We start from the raw sequence: 22,836 nt of genomic DNA, 5'->3' as shown, positions 1-22,836 counted from the left end.
TTAAAGCAGTTACTGACTCTATTAACTATTTAATCAACAAAACGGATGATCTTGAGAATCGTCTGAGAAGAAATAACGTGCGTATTGTGGGCGTGCCTGAGAAAGCAGAGGGCAGAGAAGCGGTGGATTTCTTTGAGACATGGCTGCTGCAGTCCTTTGAAAAAGATAAGTTATCTAAAATGTTCGCCATTGAGAGGGCACACAGGGTCCCCACCAGACCTCCACCGCCTGGGGCCCTGCCACGTACAGTCTTAATTAAAATGCTGCATTTTCGTGACAGATAAAATCCTACAACTGGCGCGGTAAACTAATGATTTAAGTATAGAGGGGGCGAGAGTATCCTTCTATCCGGACTTCTCTGTGGAGGTTCAAAGGAGACGTGCCCAATTTCAAGATGTCAAGCGCAGACTGAGAGCACTTCAAGTACCCTATGCAATGTTATATCCAGCACGGCTGCGGGTCACAGCACTGGGTGAAACTCATTTCTTTGATTCTCCGAAGGAGGCTGCAAAGTGGCTGGATTTAAAAGAGAGACAGATCCGGGCGGGCTGACGCCTTTTTTGAGAAGATCCTTGACGGAGTATAATAATTCGGGGATTTTGAAACCTAGTGGATAATGCTCCGCTGTTGCCTAATGAATCTCTGTTTATACATGTTATGATTGTTATGTTACAGTTATTGCATTCTATTTAAAACCTGGCTTTCACATATACCTCAGGCAAGCCAATATACTTATATGGTTGTTGAGGTGCTGGTTTCACCTACAATGTACAAACAGGGAAAAGAAGCTCTGCCGTTTGAATGTTCTGGGAACGTGTGGGGGAAAAATGGGGGAGTCTGTGATGCAACTTATGTCACGGCGCCTGGTGTGCTTAAGACGTGTTAGGTTGCATGAGGCTAAATATCAGGCTCTTCATGTTACGGCTGTTGGTATTCATTTGATTAAGGTTGGGGGTATGTTAAATGAGGGAGTGATGGGGGGGTAAAAGAACAAAATCTACTTTGATTGATACAGACTGTGTATTAGTAAAATGTTATAATGTTGATGGTCAGAAGCACGAGTGGGTACAGAGGGGGGCATGTGACAGTTCATTTTCAATCGTTAAAATATGGTCAAGCAGATTAATGTAGTATCCTGGAATATTAGAGGTATGGGAGATCACAATAAATGATTTGCGGCGCTTAAATATCTTAAGGAATATCGGGATTCGATAATCTGTCTGCAGGAGACGCATTGCAATATGGAGGCTGCTGCGGCACTGAGCAAGCTTTGGAGGGGGCCGGCCTATCATACTACACATAGTACTTATTCTAGGGGGGTTAGTATATTGATTCATCCGAATTTACCCTTTGAATGTGAAAGAAGTATTTATGACAGGGAGGGTAGGTATGTATGTCTAGTGTGCAGAGTGGCTGGGCTTAGAATTTGCCTGATCGCTCTGTATGTTCCTCCACCTTTCTCTATACAAAGTTTGCACCAGCTATTCCCGTGGATAACGGAATTTGCTACCATACCCCTGCTAGTCATCGGTGATTTTAATATGTACCTACATGCTGAGCTTGATAAGTATAGGGGTAATGTGGGGGGAGGGGCTGCTCAAGAGACGTCGTTGGCAAGGGTCTTGCAGGAAATTATCTTGGTAGATGTGTGGCGGGCTCGATTCCCAAATGTTAAGCAGTATTCGTATTACTCGCCATCCTATTCCTCTCTGTCCAAAATTGACCTGGCTCTGGGAAATAGTCATCTAGTCCCTCTAGTTACTAAAGTAGAATACTACACGAGATTGTTATCTGATCATTCACCATTATTGGTTGTTTTGGGGGTCGATCCTGGCACCATAAACAGAAGGGCACTGTGGAGGTTTAACCCCTACTGGCTGGATGTATTTGGGGAACAGATGGACTTAGCACGTAAATTGGATCATTTCTTTAAAGACAACATAGGCTCTGCCCCTTTAAATATGGTATGGGAAGCCATGAAGGCATTTTTAAGGGGGATCCTGATTAATGAAATTTGCACGATCAAATCCAAAAAAAGGGCCAATCTTCAGGAGCTGCGGAGGGAAGTAGACAGAGGTATGTTGGGTCCCCAAGCATAGAGAACAGGGAACACTGGACATGGGCACAGGATACACTAAATGATCATATATTGAAACAAGCAGAGCATAAACGGTTCTTTCTTAAACAGCAATTTTATGTGGAGGGGGAGAGTACAGGGCACTTGTGGCCACTATAACCAAGGCCCAGACCGGGGCTCCTATGATTGCAGCTATCAGGGATACTAAGGGTGTGGTAATTACTGATTCAAAGGCTATAATGGAAGAATTTTTTCAGTTTTACAGACAATTATACGCTTCCAAACTGACTAAGGTGCAAGGGGACATAGATCTATATCTTCATGATATGCAAATACCATGTCTCACAGATGGCCAGAGAGAGCAACTAGATCCAATTACGCTGGAGGAGATGCAGGAAGCTTTAAAAGATTTTCAAAATAACAAAGCCCCTGGTGCTGACGGGATCCCCGTGGAAATTTATAAGGAGGCTGGGGGGGGGGGGGGTTTGCTTCCCAGGCTACTGGAAGTGTTTAAGGGGGAGAGGGAGGGGGGGGCTTTGGCGACTTCAATGAGGGAGGCTATCATAGTACTTTTGCCAAAACCTGGAAAGGATGCATTAAACCCTGAATCATATAGGCCAATATCCTCACTCTCGATAGATGTAAAAATTTTAGCTAAGGTCTTGGCTACCAGACTGGTGGCGGTTATCACACATTTGGTTGCAGAAGACCAGACTGGGTTTATACCGGCCAAGTCGACGGCAATTAACTTGCGCCGGCTTTTTCTTAATCTGCAAATGCAGTCACAAAATGCGGGTGGTAGGGCAGTGCTATCGCTTGATGCCGCTAAGGCCTTTGATAGTGTCGAATGGGAGTATTTATGGGCTGTTTTGAGAAAGATGGGGTTTGGTACTGGATTTCGGGCCTGGCTGCGGCTTCTGTATAACAATCCGGTAGCTCGGATTCGAATTAATGGCAATCTTTCAGGTAGCATTGAAATGGGCAGAGGCACGCGTCAGGGCTGCCCGTTGTCTCCCTTACTGCTCGCCCTGGCTATGGAGCCGTTGGCTGTTAAGCTTTGCTCCAGCAGCGAAATACAGGGGTTCCGCTATAAAACACTGGAGGAGCGGGTGGCCCTATATGCCGACGACCTTCTGTTTTTGGGCGACACGGAGCAATCTCTGACGACGGCTATGAAGGGAGTTTGGAGATTATTCTGGCCTACGGATTAATTGGGATAAATCAGTTCTTATGCCGGTGGATAGTTTGTCTCCGAATACTAGGGCAGGGAATACTTGCTTGAAGATTGTGCGAGAATTTAAATATCTCGGAGTTAGAGTGACCACGTCTATCGGAGATTACATTCCTTTAAACTTACTTGAACTGCTTACCAGATTTCAACAAAATGCCAATACTTGGAGCAAACTCCCCCTATCAGTAGTAGGTCGAACTAACTTAATTAAAATGGTGTTAATGCCCCAATTATTATATATCCTTCATAATTCACCGGTCTAGATCCCCATGAGAATGTCTTATAAATTTCAAGCACTATTTCGGGAATTGATCTGGAAAAAAGGGGTGGCCAGAATCAGCTTGGATACACTTCAAAGGCCCAAAGATCAGGGGGGACTAGCCGCACCAAATCCATGGATATATTTTCTAGCCTCTCAGACTCAACAACTCTGGTTAATTCAGGGGAACCTAGATAAACTGATACGTCTACTCACACACAATTTGCCAATTACCTCCTTTCTAGAAACGGGAATCTCGGGGTGGGATGCTAGGCGACACCTCCCGACCCTAACACTTATGGGGAAAACGTGGCAGAAAATCAAACTGTTGTTGGGAATAGAGGGTTTTACCCCATTTACCCCGTTGTGGGATAATGCGGGCCTTCCAGAGATCCATAAATTGAAAGGATTCGGAATATGGGAAAAATTGGGAATAACTAATGTGGTGCAAATATTAGAGGGGGAAATATTTAAATCGTTCCTACAGCTGAAAGAAGAATACTGTATTCCACAAACTAGTTTCTACTTTTATCTCTAAATGAGGCATGCATGGTTTGTACAGCTGTGACAAATGCAGAGTAAAATTCAACATCATCTACTGTTTAACACATTATTATGCCATAGAGGTGGGAAGGGATTGATTTCCAGAATCTACGGGATACTTATGCAGCAATTTCAGTGGGACAGACCCTTAAATGTTAAGGAGAGGTGGGAACGTGACATTGGTACTATAACCTCGGAAGAATGGGAAGATGTGGTGGGGAGCGTTCCGATACTATCTACATGTGAGGCACATAGACTCTCACAGTTGTACTTATTGCATAGGGTATATAGAACTCCCAAATTTCTACAGCGCATTGGGGCAAGGAATGACAGCGAGTGTCCAAAATGAGGAGAGGAAGGAGCAGATCTTATGCATATGATGTGGACGTGTAGAAGGGTCGCTGTATTCTGGAATGAGTGTGTGCAGTACATTAATAATGTGTTTAGTGTAATCTACCCTTATATCCTAAAGTGTGTGTGTTGGGCCATGTAGAAATAATAGGATGTGAAGAGGATGAAATAATAGCAGTTAAGAGGACTCTATACCAGGTCAGAAAGCTTATAGCCGCACATTGACTGGATCCCTCCCCTCTCAGGTTCCAGGAATTCTTGGATAGAATGCGTCTTTTATTAAGATTAGGAGAGGGAGTGTACAAAAAACGGAAGGCTATACGTAAATTTGATAAAATCTGGGGTAAATGGAGCACGTTTCATGGTTATCATATTATGTCCATTTTAAATATCAATTGAGTTTGAAATGTTGTGGTCTGTCAGGTTCTACTTAACTAATCACTGACTATTAGATATTATGCTCTGTACCCATGGATCAAAATATCAATGCTTTAACAGTTAGATAAGCTATATGATAATATGCGGTCTGTAATTAAATTGGTGTTTGCCATATGATTTTTGGGGGTGTAATGGGCGGGGGGAGGGGGAACAGGTGGGTTTTTAAGGGCATTGCCAGTTGGGTGATGCCTCAATGTTGTTTATGTGTAATGTTAAAGAAGTCTTTTAATAAAAAGTATCAGGTTTAAAATAAAAAGTTCTATCTTCGTCTCATCAGACCAGAGAATCTTATTTCTCATTGTCTGGGAGTCCTTCATATGTTTTTGAGCAAACTCTATGCGGGCTTTCATATGTCTTGCACTGAGGAGGGGCTTCCTTCAGGCCACTCTGCCATAAAGGCCCGACTGGTGGAGGTCTACAGTGATAGAGGACTTTGTGGAACTTTCTTCCCATCTCTCTACTGCATCTCAGGAGCTCAGCCACAGTGATCTTGGGGTTCTTCTTTACCTCTCTCACCAAGGCTCTTCTCCCACGATTGCTCAGTTTGGCTGGACGGCCAGGTCTAGGAAGACTTCTGGTGGTCCCAAACTTCTTCCATTTAAGGATTATGGAGGCCACTGTGCTCTTAGGAACCTTGAGTAATGTAGAAATTCTTTTGTAACCTTGGCCAGATCTGTGCCTTGCCACAATTCTGTCTCTGAGCTCCTTGGGCAGTTCCTTTGAGCTCATGATTCTCATTTGGTCTGACATGCACTGTGCGCTGTGAGGTCTTATATAGACAGGTGTGTGCCTTTCCAAATCAAGTCCTATCAGTTTAATTAAACACAGCTGGACTCCAATGAAGTAGTAGAACCATCTCAAGGAGGATCACAAGGAAATGGACAGCATGTGACTTAAATATGAGAGTCTGAGCAAAGGGTCTCAATACGTATGACCATGTATTTCAGTTTTTCTTTTTTAATAAATTTGCAAAAATTTCTACATTTCTGTTTTTTTTCAGTCAAAAATACTGACTCTGAATACTTTCCGTACCCACTGTGTGTATATATATATATATATATATATATATATGTATATATATATATATATATATATATACATACATACATACATACACACACACGCGCATAATATATATATATATTATATACATACATACACACACTGCTCAAAAAAATAAAGGGAATACTTGAACAACAGAATGTGACTCCAAGTAAATCAAACTTCTGTGAAATCAAACTGTCCACTTAGGAAGCAACACTGATTGACAATCAATTTCACATGCTGTTGTGCAAATGGAATAGACAATAGATGGAAATTATTGGCAATTATCTAGACACCCCCAATAAAGGAGTGGTTCTGCAGGTGGGGACCACAGACCACATCTCAGTACCAATGCTTTTCTGGCTGATGTTTTGGTCACTTTTGAACGTTGGTTGTGCTTTCACACTCGTGGTAGCATGAGACAGACTCTACAACCCACAGAAGTTGCTCAGGTAGTGCAGCTCATCCAGGATGGCACATCAATGCGAGCTGTGGCAAGAAGGTTGGCTGTGTCTGTCAGCGTAGTGTCCAGAGGCTGGAGGCACTACCAGGAGACAGGCCAGAACACCAGGAGACGTGGAAGGGGCCGTAGGAGGGCAACAACAAAGAGGCAGGACCGCTACCTCCGCCTTTGTGCAAGGAGGAACAGGAGGAGCACTGCCAGAGCCCTGCAAAATGACCTCCAGCAGGCCACAAACGTGCATATGTCTGCACAAACGGTTAGAAACAGACTCCATGAGGGTGGTATGAGGGCCCGACGTCCACAGATGGGGGTTGTGCTCACAGCCCAACACCATGCAGGACTCTTGGCATTTGCCACAGAACACCAGGATTGGCAAAGTCACCACTGGCGCCCTGTGCTCTTCACAGATGAAAGCAGGTTCACACTGAGCACATGTGACAGACGTGACAGAGTCTGGAGACGCCGTGGAGAGCGATCTGCTGCCTGCAACATCCTTCAGCATGATCGGTTTGGCAGTGGGTCAGTAATGGTGTGGGGTGGCATTTCTTTGGAGGGCCGCACAGCCCTCCATCTGATCGCCAGAGGTAGCCTGACTGCCATTAGGTACCGAGATGAGATCCTCAGACCCCTTGTGAGAGACCATATGCTGGTGCGGTTGGCCCAGGGTTCCTCCTAATGCAGGACAATGCCAGACCTCATGTGGCTGGAGTGTGTCAGCAGTTCCTGCAAGATGAAGGCATTAAAGCTATGGACTGGCCCGCCCGTTCCCCAGACCTGAATCCGATTGAGCACATCTGGGACATCATGTCTCGCTCCATCCACCAACGTCACGTTGCACCACAGACTGCCCAGGAGTTGGTAACATAGTAACATAGTTTTAAGGTTGAAGGAAGACCGAGTCAACTGGTGGATGCTTTAGTCCAGGTCTGGGAGGAGATCCCACAGGAGACCATCCGCAACCTCATCAGGAGCATGCCCAGGCGTTGTAGGGAGGTCATACAGGCACGTGGAGGCCACACACAATACTGAGCCTCATTTTGACTTGTTTTAAGGACATTACATCAAGGTTGGATCAGCCTGTAGTGTGTTTTTCCACTTTAATTTTGGGGGTGACTCCAAATCCAGGCCTCCATTGGTTAATAAATTTGATTTCCATTGATGATTTTTGTGTGATTTTGTTGTCAGCACATTCAACTTTGTACAGAACAAAGTATTCAATGAGAATATTTCATTCATTCAGATTTAGGATGTGTTATTTGAGTGTTCCCTTTATTTTTTTGAGCAGTGTACATACTGACACACAATATTAAAGAAGGGAAAAAGTTATTAGGGAAATATCATGCAGTCTGCCTTTACTAACATTTGTAAAAGAATGGGTCGTTCTACAGAGCTCACTGAATCTATGGGTGGTCCTGTAATAGGATGTCACCGTTGTAGCATGTCAGTTAATTAAATGTATTCCCTCCTAAACATTCCACAATCAAAAGTGAGTGGTATTATTGAAGAGTGGAAGAGGCAGGCCAAGTAAAGTTACAGTAGGTCACCGAGTGCTGAAACGCAAAGTGCTGAAAAGTGACCACCGCTCTGCTTACTCAATGTCTGCAAAGTCCAAACCTCACCTGGCATTAAGTACAAAAAACTGTGCCTTGGCAGCCTTATGTCATGGGATTCTATGGCATTCAAACTCTACATCACTAAGCAAAATGCCAGGTGTCGGCTGTAGTGGTGTAAAGCACAACACCACTAGACTAAAGCAGTGAAAACATAAATCACGCTATCTACAACCCCTGACAAAAATTATGGAATCATCGGGCTCGGAGGATGTTCATTCAGTTGTTTAATGTTGTTGAAAAAAAAGCAGATCACAGACATGGCACAAAACTAAAGTCATTTCCAATGGCAACTTTAGGGCTTTAAGAAACACTAAAATAAATCAAGATTAAAAATGTGGTACTCAGTAAGGGTAATTTTTTTCAGACCAAGCAGAGGGAAGAAATTATGGAATCACTCAATTCTGAGGAAAAAAATTATGGAATCATGAAAAACAAACACACAAAAGAACACTCCAATACATCACTAGTATTTTGTTGCACCACCTCTGGCTTTAATAACAGCTTGCAGTCTCTGAGGCATGGACTTAATGAGTGACAAACAGTACTCTTCATCAATCTGTCTCCAACTTTCTCTGATTGCTGTTGCCAGATCAGTTTTGCAGGTTGGAGCCTTGTTATGGACCATTTTCTTCAACTTCCACCAAAGATTTTCAATTGGATTGAGATCAGGACTATTTGCAGGCCATGACATTGACCTTATGTGTCTTCTTTCAAGGAATGTTTTCACAGTTTTTGCTCTATGGCAGGATGCATTATCATCTTGAAAAATTATGTCATCATCCCCAAACATCCTTTCAATTGATGGGATAAGAAAACTGTCCAAAATATCAATGTGAACTTGGGCATTTATTGAAGATGTAAAGACAGCCATCTCCGCAGTGCCTTTACCTGACATGCAGCCCCATATCATCAATGACTGTGGAAATTTGCATCTTCTCTTAATGCAGTCATCTTTATAAATCTCATTGGAGCAACACCAAACAAAAGTTCCAGCATCATCACCTTGCCCAATGCAGATTCACGATTCATCACTGAATATGACTTTCATCCAATCATCCACAGTCCACGATTGCTTTTCCTTCGCCTATTGTAACTTTGTTTTGTTTTTTTTTGTTTAGGTGTCAATGATGGCTTATGTTTAGATTTTCTGTATGTAAATCCCATTTCCTTTAGGCGGTTTCTTACAGTTCGGTCACAGACATTGACTCCAGTTTCCTCCCATTCGTTCCTCATTTGTTTTGTTCTGCATTTCCTGTTTTGGAGACATATTGCTTTAAGTTTCCGATCTTGATGCTTTGATGTCTACGAGTATGTTTGCCTTTAACAACCTTCCCATGTTGTTTGTATTTGGTCCAGATTTTAGACACAGCTGACTGTCAACAACCAACATCTTTTGCAACATTGCGCGATGATTTACCTTCTTTTAAGAGTTTGATATTCCTCTCCTTTGTTTCAATTGACATCTCTCGTGTTGGAGCCATGATTTAGGTCAGTCCACTTGGTGCAACAGCTCTCCAAGGTGTGATCACTCCTTTTTAGATGCAGACTGACGAGCAGATCTAATTTGATGCAGGTGTTAGTTTTGGAAATGAAAATTTACAGGGTGATTCCATAATTTTTTCCCTCTGCTTGGACTGAAAAAAAATTACCCTTACTGAGTACCACATTTTTAATCTTGATTTCTTATAGTGTTTCTTTAAGCCCTAAAGTTGCCATTTGAAATGACTTTAGTTTTGTGCCATGTCTGTGATCTGCTTTTTTTCAACAACATTAAACAACTGAATGAATATCCTCCGAGCCCGGTGATAATTATTGAGAGGGGTTGTAGCAGTTTGATGGCCGAATCTGGGTTTGGTGAATGCCAGGAGAACATTACCCCGTGACTGCATTGTGCCAACTGTAAAGTTTGGTGTAGGAAACATAATGCTACGGGGTTGTTTTTCTATGAGCTGGCATACACCCCTTAGTTCCAGTAGAGGGAAAATGTAATACTTCAGCATGGATGATTGGGCAAACATTCCCAGATACACACTCCAAAATCTTGTAAAAAGTCTTCCTAGAAGTGAGGAGGCTATTATAGCTGCAAAGTGGGGACCAACTCCATATTAATGGATTTAGGATGGGATGTTATAAAAGGTTCTGAAGGTATAATGCGTAGGTTGTAAGCTTGCGAGCAGGGCCCTCTCTCCTCTTGGTGTCTGTTGATTTGTGTGATTATTGTTATTCCGTAATGTCTTTTATTGTCTGTACAAGTGCTGCGGAATATGTTGGCGCCATATAAATAAAAAGTATTAAATTATAGGTGTCCCAATACTTTTGTACTGTATCTTTAGATGTGTGACTAAAGATTACAAACTTTAAAAAAGCCGGATTTTGGTAAGAACTTACCTGTAAAATCCTTTTCAGCGAAGGAAGGAAGGGAGACACAGATTCTCTACTTCGTGGGTAGGCGGAGCCCCATAGGATAGTCACCTCAGATTGGAAAAAGACGACCGGCCCCTCCAGTATATAGGCTCCTCCTACTCCCATGTTCATCAGTCCGTACACAAGCTAAGGAAGAGCAGACCAACCAGCAGAACAACATATCCCCTTCTGAAATTTCAGAAATGAGAGAAAACAGGTTATGTAATAGAAACACACAGTCTTAGGCATACCCCATTGGACCTGACAACTGTAGAGCTGGCGAAACTGGAAGGAGAGTCGTAGAGCGCTAAACCCAGTCCAGAAGATCGACATCAGGAAGGAGACGCGCTGCATCTAGAAACACAAAAAAACACTTCTGCCCTGGGAGGGTGCTGTGTCTCCCTTCCTTCCTTCGCTGAAAAGGATTTTACAGGTAAGTTCTTACCAAAATCCGGCTTTCAGCAGCAGAAGGGAAGGAAGGGAGACACAGATTCTCTACTTCGTGGGACGTCCTAAAGCAGTACCTACTTAAGGGTGGGAAATAGAGGCAGAAGCTTCCATACCCCAAAACTTAAGCAAGAGCGCAAACCGCGCTAAAATAACGGAAAACTAAGTAAAGAGATAAATTACCGCCGCCTGCAGGACCCTGCGTCCCAGGGCCGCATCGGCTGAAGCACTTACGTCCACCTTATAAAACTTAGTAAAGGTGTGAACGGAGCGCCAGGTGGCCGCCTGGCAGAGCTGCGCTGCCGAGGCCCTCTGACGAAAAGCCCACGATGAGCCAATGGCTCTCGTGGAATGAGCTTTAACTTTAACCGGACAAGGCTCGCCCTTGAGCCGGTACGCTTCCAGGATAGCTGAACGGATCCACCGAGCTATCGTGTCTTTGGAAGCACGTTGACCACGCCGACGACCTGCCGGAATTATAAAAAGAGAGTCCGACTTCCGAAAACCTTGGGGTGATCGTAAGATAGAACTTCAATGCCCGCACTAAGTCCAACGAGTGCAAGGCCCGCTCCCTTGGATTCTTAGGTCCTGGACAAAGAGAAGGCAACACAATGTCCTGATTAATGTGGAATTGTGACACTACCTTAGGCAAAAAATCTTCCCGAGTACGAAGCACCACGCGATCCGGAAAAAATTCCAGAAAAGGAGGTGAGTGCTGCCAATTCCGATACCCTTCTCAAAGAGGTGACTGCCACCAAGAAGGCCACCTTCCAAGAAAGTAGTGAAAGTTTAGCAGAATCCATAGGCTCAAAAGGCCTATGCTGAAGGGCTTCCAGGACTAGATTAAGCCGCCATGGAGCCACAACTGCCCTCCGTGGCGGAAACTGACGTGCGACTCCGCGAAAAAAAAGAGCGCACATCCCTACGAGAGGCAATAGCCTTCCTAAAAAGTGCGGATAGAGCAGATACCTATCCCCGCACCGTACTAACTGCCAAACCCCTGGCCAGACTAGATTGCAGAAAGGCCAAGAAGTTGGGGATGGAAAAAACCCTTGGGTTTCTTGAGGATCCAGAACACCATGAATAGAAAGACTCCCAAGTTCTGTGATAAATCCTGGACGTAGCTGGACTCCGGGCCGCCCGCAAGGTAGCAATGACCTCGGGCGAAAAACCGCGACGGGTCAAGATCTCGGTCTCAAGAGCCACACCGTCAAACGAAGGGACCTCAGGTCCGGATGCCGAATGGGCCCCTGAGTGAGCAAGTCCGGGCGAAGGGGCAGCGGAAACGGAGGTGCCGCCTGAAGAGACACCAGCGTCGAATACCATGTCCTCCGCGGCCAGTCTGGTGCGATCAGAATTATTGATACCCTTTCGAGTTTGATCCGTCGGATCACCAGAGGTAGTAAGGATATCGGCGGAAACGCATAGATCAGCTTGAACTGACCCCACGGGGCCACTAGAGCATCCACCGCCTCCGGGTCCCTGTACCTGGACATGAACGTCGGAACCCTGGCGTTCAACCTGGATGCCATCAAGTCCACCTGAGGAGTCCCCCAACGGGAACACAGCAGAGAAAACACTTCTGGATGGAGACTCCATTCCCCAGGGTCCACTTGCTCGCGACTGAGGAAGTCCGCCGAGATATTCAACACCCCTGGAAGGTGAATTGCAGAGATTTCTAGAACTTTGGACTCGGCCCAGACCAGGATCCGAGAGACCTCCGACATGAGACTGGAACTCCTCGTCCCGCCTTGGTGGTTGATGTACGCAACAGCCGTAGCGCTGTCCGACTGGATCCGGACCGGTAGACCGCTCAATAAGACCGCCCAATGTTGGAGGCAGAGAAATATTGCTCTCAACTCCAAAATGTTGATCGGGAGAGACGACTCCTTTGGCGACCAGACTCCCTGAATCCAGAGGTTGTTCCAAACTCCCCCCCAGCCTGTCCGGCTGGCATCGGTTGTCACCACCGACCATCTCGGAGGAAGGAAGGATTTCCCCACAGATAGAGTCTCCGGACGTAACCACCATCCAAGAGATTCTCGCACCCTGCGGGAGATAATGACCGAGCGATCCAGAGAAGTTAGCGATCGATCCCAATGGGTCAGAATAAGGCTCTGGAGATCACGGGAATGAAATTGTGCAAATGGTACTGCTTCCATAGTTGCCACCATTTGACCCAGAAGGCGCATGCATTCCCGAAGGGACATCGACAGCGCCGACCTCATAGCCTGGACCAGAAGACGAAGGTTCGTCTGTTTGACAGGAGGCAGGGACACAACTGCCCGAACAGTATCGAACTGCATCCCCAGGAAAAGAATGGACTGTGCTGGCTCCAATGACGATTTCTTCCAATTGATCAGCCACCCGAAGTCCATCAGGTACTGAAGGGAGAGATCGCGAGCCGCTATTGCCTCCTCCGCTGTGGGTGACACTATGAACAGGTCATCCAGGTAGGGGAGGATCGTAACCCCGTCTTCGAAGAAGCGCCATGAGAGGAGCCAGAATTTTTGTAAAAACCCTGGGAGCTGAGGCCAACCAGAAAGGCAGGGCCACAAACTGGTAATGGGTTTGACCTATAGCGAAACGCAAGAAACGCTGGTGAGCCCTGCCGATAGGGATATGCAAATAGGCGTCGTGAATGTCTATGGACACCAAGAAATCGTACTGCGACAGGGTCACTATCACCGATCGGAGAGACTCCATGCGGAACTTCCGTGTCCGGAAGTAAATATTCAAATCCCTGAGATCCAGCACCGGACGAAACTTGTCCTCCTTTTTGGGGACCACAAAAAGGTTGGAATAAAAACCCTTTCCCTGGTCTTCCGGAGGAACCTGAACCACCACACCCTGCTGTAGGAGAGAGTCGACCTCCTGAAACAGTGCGGCAGCCAGTCTTGGCACGGACGGAATGCCCGTCAGAAGAAACCTGTCTGGAGGCAGCGAATGAAACTCTATGAAATAGCCTGCCGACATAACCCGTGTCACCCAGGCGTCTGCTATGTGGGATGCCCAGATCGACCCGAATTGTAGCAGACGACCTCCCACCCGAGAGCCCTCTGGGGGATCCCTGGCGTCAGTCAGCCTTAGCGGACTTTTTATCAACCTCCCGTCTGTCATGACGGGACCGTTGCTTCCAAGGAGTACAAGATTTCTGGGCGGATCTGCCGGAGGATGAGGGACGACCCAATCTCCAAGAAGGCTGACTGAATCGTCCCCTGGCCCGAAAGGACCGAAGACCTCTGCTGGGCCCTGTCCTGCCGGTTGTGGATGCCACTGCCTTTTTCCCAGGCAGAGTAACATCCTTAGCTTTAGCTTTGGCAATTAGTTCCGAAAGATCTGAACCAAAGAGCTGACCGCCCTTATATGCCAGACTAAGCAATCCCTGTTTGGATACTGCATCCCCGGTCCACTGTTTAAGCCACAGAGCTCTTCTAATCGTGACTGCCGAAGCCTGAGCCCTGGACAGAATTGAAGCAGTGTCCAGTACTGCATCTCTGCCATAACACATAGCTTCTTCCATTCGCTGAAAAAGCTTTTCCACTTCTGAACGCGAAGTCCCATCCTGCCACGCCGCACGCAGCTGATCCAACCACCGCAGAGAAGCCTCACCGGCCCACATGGCCCCCAAGGCCGCTCGGAAACCATGACCCGCGGCTTCATAGATGGATTTCGCCGCTGACTCCGATCTTCTGTGCAAAGGATCCTGAAGATTGGCTCTCCCTTTAACAGGAAGCAGGGAAGACTTGGTCAGCTGAGACAGAGATATATCCACCTCAGGAGAGGGAACCCAATTAGTAACCATCTCCTTGGCACAGGGATATAGGGCATCAAAAAAACGCGTTCCTCGGAAGCGTTTATCTGGACACTGACGCTCCTTCTCCACCGCTTCGTTAAGTTCCTCATGCGCAGGTAATGTGGAACGAACACGGCGCGTCTTCTGATACAGACGGCCCGACCTAGACGGTCTTGTCGGCTCTTCAGACAGCTCTAATACTTCCCGCATGTCCTTAATAAGCCCATCTACGCGACCAGAAAGAGAAACCGAGCGATCCTGTTGATCCTCCTCTTCGGACTCAGAAATTTCATCAACCGAATCTGTTGGTGAATCCGAAGCCTCTGATGCGCTCTGCGAGGGAGACAACGCCACCATAGTCTGGCGGCGCTTTTTACCTCGTGGCATTGGGTGTGATCTAGCTGACACCCACTGTCCCAGGAGACTAGAGAGACTAACAATGGAGCGAGTGAGCGCCTCCACCTTAACATCACTGAGCGTTGAACTTGATGTAGTAGAAGGCCTGAGTGTATCAGAGGCGTGCGACTGAACCTGAAACGGATCAGGAGACCGATCCGCACTCCCAGGCCCCTGATCCGACATGCCACCCACACCAGATGCCAGGATGTACAACAAGGATGGCAAAAAAGTGTGAAAGCTGCACAGCCTGTTTTCAAAACTCACTTTTTTTTTTTTTTTTTTTAATATTTTTATTTATTTATTTATTTATTTTTTATATATGCGACAGGCTCTGAAGGGTTAAAGCTCACCCTTAGAAAAGAGCTACCCCAGAAATGCCGAGCAAAAAAAATCAATAGGGGGAAACTCCCTTAAACACCATGTGTTTCCCCTAAAGTTCCACTTTTTCATAAGGGGTTAACATCACAGCAACTAGAATACTACACAGCCTAAAAGGTCAGTGAAGTAAATAGCTTTAGGAGAGAAAGCGGCAGTGCTCACGAGGACTCCTAATAGGTAGCCTGGAGAGACAGCACTGACAAAGAACCCCTGCCAGAGGCAGAGGGGACTCACCGGTACTGCGGCGACCGCTCCTCCTAAGTGTGTGGACGGACGGGGAGCAGAGAGCAGGAGGCGCCGCTGGACGCCGGAGGGAGAAGCAGGGACCGCCAGCACACGCTCAACCAAGCGCTTCCTGCCTAAGTAATGACGGCAGGAAGCCAGGAGACGCTAGGCCACGCCCCCGCTAGGCCACGCCCCCGCCTTATTCAAACAACAAAAATGAGGGCAGAAAACTTCCTACCTCTATGAAGGCAGGAAGCAAGTCAATAAAAGCAAGAAAACGCGCGCCAATACAGGGAGCTTCCTGCCTCAATGAAGGCAGGAAGCAAAAATGAAAAAGCATGCGCAAATAAAAATTAAAATTACTGGCCTCCGTCTCTGCTCCCCAGTCAAGGCAGTGTCTGAAATAGACAAGAAACACACAGGCAGTACACTTGCCGTAGCCGTCAAAGAAACTCTTTAGACCAAAGAGCACTTACCCGGCTGAACGCCACAGGGATCCTCAGGGATGTGTGGCGCCATGGCCCTTTGCTCCCCCCTATGGCGGAGCACGCAGGGACCCTCTCAGATGTGTGGTGTGCGCCTCCGCCAGGGAGATCCCTGTATCCCCTGGGGCCGGCAGGCATAAGTGGGAACCTCCTCAAGGGGTACACAGAGCTGCCAGGGGAGGGTCAGGGGTCTCAGCAGCGCCGAGACCTCTAGACCACGGGGGGTCCAAGACTCGCTGGATATAAAATAACAACTCTTCTGAGGAGCTGCCGAAGCAGCGACTATCCTCTGAGACCTCAGATAAAAAGACTGATGAACATGGGAGTAGGAGGAGCCTATATACTGGAGGGGCCGGTCGTCTTTTTCCAATCTGAGGTGACTATCCTATGGGGCTCCGCCTACCCACGAAGTAGAGAATCTGTGTCTCCCTTCCTTCCCTTCTGCTGCTGTCTCAAAATCATGATTTTTCATTCTGTTACAAGATGTCAACGCTATATGGGTCTGTGGGTTTGTTCTGTGTAAAATTGGAGTTCTTAACTAGATTTTCGGCAGCACAGTGGTTAGTACTGCAGACTTGCAGCGCTGGGGTCCTGGGTTCAAATCCAACCAAGGACGACATCTGCAAGGAGTTTGTATGTTCTCCCCGTATTTGCGTGGGTTTCCTCCAGGTTCTCCGGTTACCCTCCCACACTCCAAAGACATTCTGATAGGGAATGTACATTGTGAGCCCCAATAGGGACAATGATGATGTCTGAATTGTAAAGCGCTGTGGAATATGTTGGTGCTATATAACTAAAAATATTATTATTATTCAAGAAAAGGTAAGGGTCTAGCAATGACAGTACAATCTTACATAATGTATCTTTCTACTGTCATAAATAAATACAAAGAACTTGTCTAAGGAATGGTATTTCTGGGACACAATGTTAGGTCCTAAGCATCATTTAATAAGCTTTGCTCTGAAAGTCCTGAGTGACGGCTGCCTCGTCCGGACTCTTGTAAATACTAAAACTCTGCCATTGCTATTTAAATACCTTGCTATAGGATGTCTCTTTGCAGAAACATCACTGGGAGAGAAACACTGACAGCACAGATAGCCATGGCGCTTTGTGAAAAGAATCACAAACACGTGCATGACAGGCCTGTCTAAACAGATGAGAGGCAATGGTAAGGGGGCTCGCTGTGGCGGCTGAAGCTGTCCTCCTGACATGATCACATGTGGTCCTCCAAGCATCACTTTGTGTCAACATTGTAATACCTGTCATCTGCTCCAGCAGCTTCCTACCAGGGCTACAGAAGCTGATCGTGTCCTGATGCCAATTGATTTCTGTCCCAAAAAGCTTAATCGTTTTCCAATTTGGCTGAAATGGACTTTACAAGTAACAAGGGCCAAATCAATGTCTTTTCTTTTAAAAGAAATTACTGTAGCGTGACAATTATCTGGTGAGGAATTGGCATGTCACTGCTTTGAATGAGAAATAAGGGACATGCCAGAGTGGTCTGATTCCTTGTGACATGAGGTCTCTAATGCGGAGGACAAATATCACTTAGAAGGTACATTACAGTATAAATTGGTGTGCTCAGGCAATAGAATTGGTCTAAGAGGTGACAAAAGTCTAATTTTACCAACTTTCACAGCAAAGGGAAGTGGCTGCAGAATGGAAAAAAAAATCTGATTTTTTTGTCCATATGATGAAAAAATTTTCTATAACAAGAATTTTTCATAAGCGGACATCTGTCTACTTATCTGTATGGGTAAAAATCTAAAGGGGCATGGAGCTTTACCTGGCACTGCAGCCCCTTCTATTAGTAGGTTGGAAAACTTTGCGATTTTTTTTTCAAGAAACATAAAAGGATTTAAATACAACAAACTGGTCGTTAACCTATTTATATTTTGCTTTTTCATCAGATATGAACTGGACTGCACTGGACAGAAGTATCTTACATTGTAGCATTAGAACCATGGTGACATACTGTGGCGGATTTGCATGTACACACCAGTGACGAAATTACCTGGATCTGCTAAACCCGTGGTCTCCAGTAGTATGTAGTCAAACTTCCCTTTCTTCTGCATTAGATTTTCTATTGCTTTTAGTCCATTGTCCCTAAATACAAAGGTAAATGTTTGTGGAGTTTAACAATCAGTAGAAAACTGAATATTGAGGGGAAAGGCAATTAAGCAGAAGGAGAAGGTGCAGAATAAAACAAGATCTTCAGCGTCTTCTTATTTCTCATTATAACGCTTGTGTAGCTGTGTCCACTAGAGGGCACACTGCCTATGCAATAAACTTTCCAAGTTAACATCCTCACATTACTGTTTATAACCCCTTCACGACCAGCCGTTTTTCCCGTTATTTGTCTGTCCAAATTTCAGTAGTCATTTCTTTTATATTTTTAAATAAAGTGGCTAAAAACAATTTTTTTTTTTGTGCTGTTTTTGGATAATTTGTATACAGTATTTTTTGGACTATAGGAGCAAGACACACCCCAGGTTTAAACAACAGAAAATAGAAAAAAAAATATTTCCTAATACATTAAAATTTCCCTGGGGGTGTAAACAAGTGGCAGGGTCAATATCACTAAGAGTAATGCAATACGGTAAAATAGTTGTACTGATAAGGTGTTTCTGCAGCATGTATTATACACACATACAGTGGTGGCCGAAAGTATTGGCACCCCTGCAATTCTGTCAGATAATACTCAGTTTCTTCCTGAAAATGATTGCAATCACAAATTCTTTGGTATTATTCTCTTCATTTAATTTGTCTTCAATGAAAAAACACAAAAAGAATTGTCCTAAAGCCAAATTGGATATAATTCCACACCAAACCTAAAAAAGGGGGTGGACAAAAGTATTGGCACTGTTTGAAAAATCATGTGATGCTTCTCTAATTCGTGTAATTAACAGCACCTGTAACTTACCTGTGGCACCTAACAGGTGTTGGCAATAACTAAATCACACTTGCTGCCAGTTAACATGGATTAAAGTTGACTCAACCTCTGTCCTGTGTCCTTGTGTGTACCACATTGAGCATGGAGAAAAGAAAGAAGACCGAAGAACTGTCTGAGGACTTGAGAAACCAAATTGTGAGGAAGCATGAGCAATCTCAAGGCTACAAGTCCATCTCCAAAGACCTGAATGTTCCTGTGTCTTCCGTGCGCAGTGTCATCAAGAAGTTTAAAGCCCATGGCACTGTGGCTAACCTCCCTAGATGTGGACGGAAAAGAAAAAATGACGAGAGATTTCAACGCAAGATTGTGCGGATGGTGGATAAAGAATCTCGACTAACATCCAAACAAGTTCAAGCTGCCCTGCAGTCCAAGGGTACAAGAGTGTCAACCCGTACTATCCGTCGGCGTCTGAATGAAAAGGGACTGTATGGTAGGATACCCAGGAAGACCCCACTTCTTACCCCGAGACATAAAAAAGCCAGGCTGGAGTTTGCCAAAACTTACCTTAGAAAGCCTAAAACGTTTTGGAAGAATGTTCTCTGGTCAGATGAGACAAAAGTAGAGCTTTTTGGGAAAAAGCATCAACATAGAGTGTACAGGAAAAAAAAAGAGGCATTCAAAGAAAAGAACACGGTCCCTACAGTCAAACATGGCGGAGGTTCCCTGATGTTTTGGGGTTGCTTTGCTGCCTCTGGCACTGGACTGCTTGACTGTGTGCATGGCATTATGAAGTCTGAAGACTACCAACAAATTTTGCAGCATAATGTAGGGCCCAGTGTGAGAAAGCTGGGTCTCCCTCAGAGGTCATGGGTCTTCCAGCAGGACAATGACCCAAAACACACTTCCAAAAGCACTATAAAATGGTTTGAGAGAAAGCACTGGAGACTTCTAAGGTGGCCAGCAATGAGTCCAGACCTAAATCCCATAGAACACCTGTGGAGAGATCTCAAAATGGCAGTTTGGAGAAGGCACCCTTCAAATATCAGGGACCTGGAGCAGTTTGCCAAAGAAGAATGGTCTACAATTCCAGCAGAGCATTGTAAGAAACTCATTGATGGTTACCTGAAGCGGTTGTTCGCAGTTATTTTGGCTAAAGGTTGTGCAACCAAGTATTAGGCTGAGGGTGCCAATACTTTTGTCTGGCCCATTTTTGGAGTTTTGTGTGAAATGATCAATGATTTGATTTTTGCTTCATTCTCTTTTGTGTTTTTTCCTTGCAAGCAAATTAAATGAAGATAATAATACCAAAGAATTTGTGATTGCAATCATTTTCAGGAAGAAACTGAGTATTATCAGACAGAATTGCAGGGGTGCCAATACTTTTGGCCACCACTGTAGCTTTACAGCATACACATTATGTACACTGTCTGCAGCACACATATACATAACACTTCTACATGCACAGTAAACACACACTCAGATCTGCTGTATATACACAGCTCTGCTACATAGACACATACACATACCCCTACCAACTGGTATACTACATCCATACATTAGGGAAGGACCAGGCACGGACTTTTAAACTGCCAAGATCTACAGCATTCATGCAGTTTTAATGATGTGCAGGTCCTGGCAGCTACCTCTCCTGCCGTGAACTGATCAGACTGTTCAGTGTTGGGCAGAAGGAAAGGACAGTGCCTTACAATAATTCTCTTAGTGAACGACGCTGTGTAAGCATTTCTCTCAATCATAGGAAGCTGCATCTGGACTATAAGACACACACACTTTTCAGCAAGATTTCTTTTGCTAAAAAGTGCATGTTATAGTCCAAAAAAATACTGTATATATTAGTAAGTGACACAAAATCAGGTCCTCGACACATTAGTTACAATAAAGATTAAGTGGGCAAAAGGTAATTTATTTATTTTTTGCAACACAACTATAAGAAAAAAAATATATATATTTTTGGTATCCCTTTTTAATTTTTGCACTGTTCCAGTGCCACACCAAAAGCAACTGTTGAATGAATTACTCACATTATTAAGGCTATGTGGATACCTAATTTTGTAGTTTTTTTCCTTTTTATAGCTGTTTGTAGTAAAATGTATTTTGCATGAAAAAAAACAACTTACATTTTTTGCAGGAGCGACTTTTCATGTTTTTTTATTATTAGTTACATATTTTTGTCTCACAAAAGATCTCTGGGGATCAGATATTTTTCCTTTTATTGCACATTTTTTTCCACTGTAACTGGGGCATCCATTGAAGTTGTTTTACAGGGTAATACAACCCAATAGAGTAACACGTGTCATTGGCATAGCTGCTATGGTTCGACTAGGACCCAGCAGCTTTAGTGCCAAAGTCACTTTGATTGACAGCCAGCTCAGCTTAACACAGCCTATTATATATGTTTTGTTTTTTGTCTTTCAACAAATGAGATTTATCACCTATACATAGAAAAAGCAATTAACCTCTAGAATGTCCCAATACGAACTAGAATGAGGGTCTCAGTCCCTGGTTTTTCTTTACTTTCTCTAAACTAAATGGAAAGACATGGTTATGTCTGACTAACACAGCTTTATTCAATGTGTATAGAATGGAAAGAAGTAGTTTAGTAAAGCACTTGACTATCAGCCCCACAGATATTGAATTTAGCAATAGCAGTCATGCAAGACCATGCTTATTTCATTCAATTGCAATGAAGATAAAAATGTTGATAATACAAACAGGAGCCAAAAAGCTTCATTTTTATCTTTAATAAAAAAAAATTACATTGAAACTCACTAGGCACTTGAGTTTACTCTTCTGTCGATGTAGACAGCGCACTGCTATATTCCTTTTCACTACAATTCTCCCATTTCCTACTACTATGACACATTAACGGTCTTGTCAGTGCTTCTTCTGAAGTTTACATTGTTATCACAATATAGGCATATTAAGAGCAAAGCTCCTTTGGACAAACCCAAGTGAGCAATGAAGAGGAGAACTGTTCTGGAAACAAATGTGCTAATTGTGGGAGCCGGGGGCTTGAGATTTTGCAAGACAAATAACTGCAGCTCAGTCAGGAGCTGACAGGGAGCAGGATGTGATCAGTTGTCTAACTACTCTATAAAAATCAATAGGCTGTAAAGAACCGACTGGGATCTCATGAGTCAACTCTTCAGTCTGGAATGCAGATACTGCGCATACTCATTCAGGCAGTGAAGGTCGGGTTCTTTAGCAATGAGCTGTACACAATGTAAGATAAAAGCTATCTTAGCAGCAGAAACTCAGCAGAAAGAGGAAGTCCGTTGCAAACTTGCATATTTTCATGCTGTGTAACTAACTATTTCAATTTCATAATGTGTGGATACCCCCTTAAATATTTACCAGACCTATAGGTCATTCAATTTGAAATACTTCACTCATTCATCCTTGTCATTGCGCCTTTCTTTGCTGGATGAAAAATCGTTCTAATAGTGAGTTTTATTTGCGCTCTTTTTTCTATAATTTAATTTGCATCTATTTTTAAGTTAACTTTACTTGGTTTTGGTTTTTTTTGTTTTTTCTCGACATTGTGGTTGGAGTTTTCCTCAAAAGGATGTTTTAGCCTATTTCATCATTCATGACTTTTCAAAATAATTAAACAAAGAAAATGATGAATCAGAGCCTTACTTATTTTATGAAACACTAATGGCTGAACACCAATCTCAGGATAAAAAAAGGGTTAGTGACTTCTGTCTCACAACATTAAAGGGGTTCTCCACTACTCAGACAACTGCTTCTCAATCACGGTTTTCCCCAATTCT

The 22,836-nt window shown here is 44.4% G+C and overlaps 1 protein-coding gene across 3 annotated transcripts in view; it reads right to left on the bottom strand.

Moving 5' to 3' along the window:
• LOC141249100 (zinc-regulated GTPase metalloprotein activator 1-like) overlaps positions 1-22,836 on the bottom strand; it is a 123,560-nt gene that overhangs the window by 59,790 nt on the left and 40,934 nt on the right. For all 3 annotated transcript variants that reach the window (XM_073669564.1, XM_073669581.1, XM_073669542.1), the window contains exon 5: positions 18,167-18,258. In XM_073669564.1, the coding sequence (XP_073525665.1) occupies positions 18,167-18,258 (92 nt within the window). The remainder of the gene's footprint in view (positions 1-18,166; positions 18,259-22,836) is intronic.

This window comes from Phyllobates terribilis, unplaced genomic scaffold, assembly GCF_046119375.1.
Source record: "Phyllobates terribilis strain yellow unplaced genomic scaffold, ASM4611937v1 Scaffold_1__5_contigs__length_1240528914, whole genome shotgun sequence".
Lineage (NCBI taxonomy): Eukaryota > Metazoa > Chordata > Amphibia > Anura > Dendrobatidae > Phyllobates > Phyllobates terribilis.
This window is presented reverse-complemented; position numbering and strand designations above follow the sequence as displayed.